Source organism: Bison bison, unplaced genomic scaffold (genome assembly GCF_000754665.1).
Source record: "Bison bison bison isolate TAMUID 2011002044 unplaced genomic scaffold, Bison_UMD1.0 scf7180017864384, whole genome shotgun sequence".
NCBI classification, from domain to species: Eukaryota; Metazoa; Chordata; class Mammalia; order Artiodactyla; family Bovidae; genus Bison; species Bison bison.
In genome coordinates this window covers 8,336,575-8,340,721 of record NW_011494956.1, presented here as the reverse complement: position 1 = coordinate 8,340,721, position 4,147 = coordinate 8,336,575, and the positions used below count along the sequence as shown (strand labels likewise).

The 4,147-nt window shown below is 40.8% G+C and overlaps 1 protein-coding gene across 2 annotated transcripts in view; it reads left to right on the top strand.

Annotated features, from left to right (window-relative positions):
* The window catches only part of PLS1 (plastin 1), a 114,247-nt gene that overhangs the window by 69,011 nt on the left and 41,089 nt on the right, over positions 1-4,147 (top strand). For both annotated transcript variants that reach the window (XM_010858154.1, XM_010858155.1), the window contains exon 5: positions 2,794-2,926. In XM_010858154.1, coding sequence (XP_010856456.1) covers positions 2,794-2,926 — 133 coding nt within the window. The remainder of the gene's footprint in view (positions 1-2,793; positions 2,927-4,147) is intronic.

Sequence of the window (4,147 nt, the reverse complement as noted above, 5' to 3'; positions counted from 1 at the left end):
GGGAGGCCTGGTGTGCTGCAATTCATGGGGTCTCAAAGAGTCGGACACGACTGAGCGACTGATCTGATCTGATCTGATGCTTTGAATTCTCTAAGGTATATACCCAGGAGTGGTCATTTGTTAACTCTATGTTTAACATTTTAAAGAACTACCAAACTGTTTTCCAAAGTGGCCACAGCATTTACATTCCCACAAGCAATGTATGAAACTCCCAATTTCTTCCCATTCTCGACAAATTGTCAATTTTGTTTATTACAACCATCCAGGCGTTGTGAAGTGATATCTCATTTCTAATTCCTATCAGTTCAGCTCAGTTCAGTTGCTCAGTCATGTCTGACTCTTTGTGACCCCATGGACTGCAGCACGCCAGGCCTTTCTGTCCATCACCAACTCCCCGAGTTTACTCAAACTCAAGTCCATTGAGTCAGTGATGCCTTCCAACCATCTCATCCCCAGTCATTCCCTTCTCTTGCCTTCAATCTTTCCCAGCATCAGAGTCTTTTCTAATGAGTCAGTTCTTCGCACCAGGTGGCCAAAATATTGGAGTTTCAGCTTCACATCAGTCCTTCCAATGAATATTCAGGACTGATTTCCTTTAGGATGGACTGGTTGGATCTCCTTGCAGTCCAAGGGACTCTTAAGAGTCTTCTCCAACATCACAGTTCGAGCGCATCAATTCTTTGGTGCTCAGCTTTCTTTACAGTCCAACTATAAAGAAATAATAATTTCTTTCCCTTTCCCTGCCCATTTTTTCATACCTATTAAAAATGTACCTTTTAAATAGTTCCTTCCCCATAAATAGCCTTTTGTTGATCAACCTGATGAGAAATTTTTCTTTCTTTAAATTCTTTGAAACATTGCTTATATCTCTCTTGTGGTATGTTCATTTATTGTATTTCTTCATATATCTGTTTTATCATTACCTTAAAAATTCCTTGATGGGAGTTATAACATCTTCAGTTCAGTTCAGTCGCTCAGTCGTGTCCAATTCTTTGTGACCACATGAATCGCAGCACACCAGGCCTCCCTGTCCATCACCAACTCCTGGAGTTCACCCAAACTCAGGTGCATCGAGTCGGTGATGCCATCTAGCCATCTCATCCTCTGTCATCCCCTTATCCTCCTGTCCCCAGTCCCTCCCAGCATCAGGGTCTTTTCCAATGAGTCAACTCTTCGCATGAGGTGGCCAAAGTACTGGAGTTTCAGCCTCACCATCAGTCCTTCCAATGAACACCCAGGACTGGTCTCCTTTAGGATGGACTGATTGGATCTCCTTGCAGTCCAAGGGACTCTCAAGAGTCTTCTCCAACACCACAGTTCAAAAGTATCAATTCTTTGGCACTCAGCTTTCTTCACAGTCCAACTCTCACATCCATACATGACCACAGGAAAAACCATAGACTTGACTAGATGAACCTTTGTTGGCAAAGTAATGTCTCTGCTTTTCAATGTGCTATCTAGGTTGGTCATAACTTTCCTTCTAAGGAGTAAGAGTCTTTTAATTTCATGGCTGCAGTCACCATCTGTAGTGATTTTGGAGCCCAGAAAAATAAAGTCTGACACTGTTTCCACTGTTTCCCAATCTATTTCCCATGAAGTGGTGGGACCGGATGCCATGATCTTCATTTTCTGAATGTTGAGCTTTAAGCCAACTTTTTCACTCTCCACTTTCTCTTTCATCAAGAGGCTTTAGAGTTCCTCTTCACTTTCTGCCATAAGGGTGGTGTCATCTGCATATCTGAGGTTATTGATATTTCTCCCGGCAATCTTGATTCCAGCTTGTTCTTATCTTTAAATCCACTGATTTAAATCCACTTTAAACCTTTAAATCCACTGATTTAAAGATAAGTCCCTAAGGAGGTATGTATAGTGAGGCAAGAAGATAAGAAGACAGATAATGATCTGTACAAAAGTAAATATTTATGTCTTTATTGATTGATTGTGATACATTAAATTTTGAGAGTACCTGCCCAATATGCCTTTAGGAAAATTACCTAGTTCTAGGAATTAGGGCAATAAACAGGAAGTCCAGCTACCCTGTGATGGGAATGAGCATTATTTTCTTTCAGATTTTGTTGAATCATTTTTATGCTTACAGAATAATAATAAAACAGTAGAACAATTTTCCTTTAAGTTCCTTCCTACTTTCTTCACTGCATAGCCCACCAATATTTTTCTGCCTAAAGATAAATATTCCCATGCTAGAAGCCACAGCTTGAGAAGTTGCAGATGAAGATGGCTGATAGTCATACTCGTATTTAGTTGTGTTAGTTTCCTTATAATAGAAATTTCACAGAAATGGAGCTATGTTATTCATTCAAATAACTCAATTAAAATTAGTATTCTGTTGTAAGTTACAAATCACAACTTTATGAAAAATTTTTTTCTGGGACAGGTGGAATTGATTGATGTGGTTATTTGTTTCTTACATTTTCCCCTTGGGATGTGTGTGTGTGTGTGCGCGCGTGCATGCGTGTGTGTGCATGAATTGACCTCTGATGTTTGGTCCCTGATCCATTAATTCTCAGAAGAAATATATGTGAAAAGTTTTAGAATCAAACCGAATATTTATTTTGCTCATTTAAGCGATATGCCTTCCTCGTCCCTAATATATTGATGAAAAAGTGGAATGAATTACTCTTTCTCCTTAAGCCTAAGCCCTCTTAAACCGTTTAGTATTTCAGTAGAGTTTTTAAAATTGGCATTTATTATTTTTGAACAGAAATTTTAAAGTATATTTTTGTAGTGCAGTAGGTGAAATGAGGTATGGCAACTAAGATTTTCTGTTTTCAGAGGAAGAAAAAGTGGCTTTTGTTAACTGGATAAACAAAGCCCTGGAGAATGACCCTGACTGTAAGCATCTCATACCGATGAACCCCAATGATGACAGTCTGTTCAAATCACTTGCTGATGGCATCCTTCTTTGGTGAGTTGAGCACTGGGTTAAGGGAGCTGTGTTCTTACTGTCTCCACTGAAGAGCAGTCAATGAAAACTACAATTCAGTGAGTCCACTGTTTTTTGAAATTAGTTAACAAGTAGTACACAGTTCTTGAAGTTTTTATATTGCATAGAAAATTAAGTACAATATGTTTTCCAAGATTTTCCTTCAAATGCAATCTCTTATTTGGTATCTTTTTCATTTATTTTCTTAATTATGCCAGGAAACCTTTACCTCTCCAATGCATTTAATTATGTTCAAAGGGTTTCTTTTTTCTTTTTTTTTTGGGCTGCATGTGGCACATGGGATCTTAGTTCCCTGACCAGAGACTGAACCCAGGCCACAGCAGTGAAAGCTCTGAGTCCAAACCACTGGACTGCCAGGAAATTCCCCGGAATTTTTTTTTTCTTCACTTATCAATATGGCGTGCTGTGATTCATGGGGTTGCAAAGAGTCGGACACAACTTAGCGCCTGATCTGATCTGATCTATCAATAAGGGAGTGTTGATTAAGGCAATGTCACCCCACGCCAGTACTCTTGTCTGGAAAATCCCATGGACGGAGGAGCCTGGCAGGCTGCAGTCCGTGGGGTCGCTAAGAGTCGGACATGACTGAGCAACTTCACTTTCACTTTTCACTTTCATGCATTGGGGAAGGAAATGGCAACCCACTCCAGTGTTCTTGCCTGGAGAATCCCAGGGACAGGGGAGCCTGGTGGGCTGCCATCTCTGGGGTCGCACAGAGTCGGACATGACTGAAGCGACTTAGCAGCAGCAGCAGCAGATCATTGACTAGAACTGAAACATGAGGAACTATAATAGAAATATATACCTCATTTGTGCTTAAATCAGATTAATATTTTAATTCGATATTGTATTCATGGCTCTTTGCAATCTGTTTCTGCTTCAGTTCAGTTCAGTTCAATTCAGTCGCTCAGTCGTGTCCAACTCTTTGCGATCCCATGAATTGCAGCATGCCAGGCCTCCCTGTCCATCACCATCTCCCAGAGTTCACTCAGACTCATGTCCATCGAGTTGGTGATGCCATCCAGCCATCTTATCCTCTGTTGTCCCCTTCTCCTCCTGCCCCCAATCCCTCCCAGCATCAGATTCTTTTCCAATGAGTCAACTCTTCGCATGAGGTAGCCAAAGTACTGGAGTTTCAGCTTTAGCATCATTCCTTCCAAAGAACACCCAGGGCTGATCTCC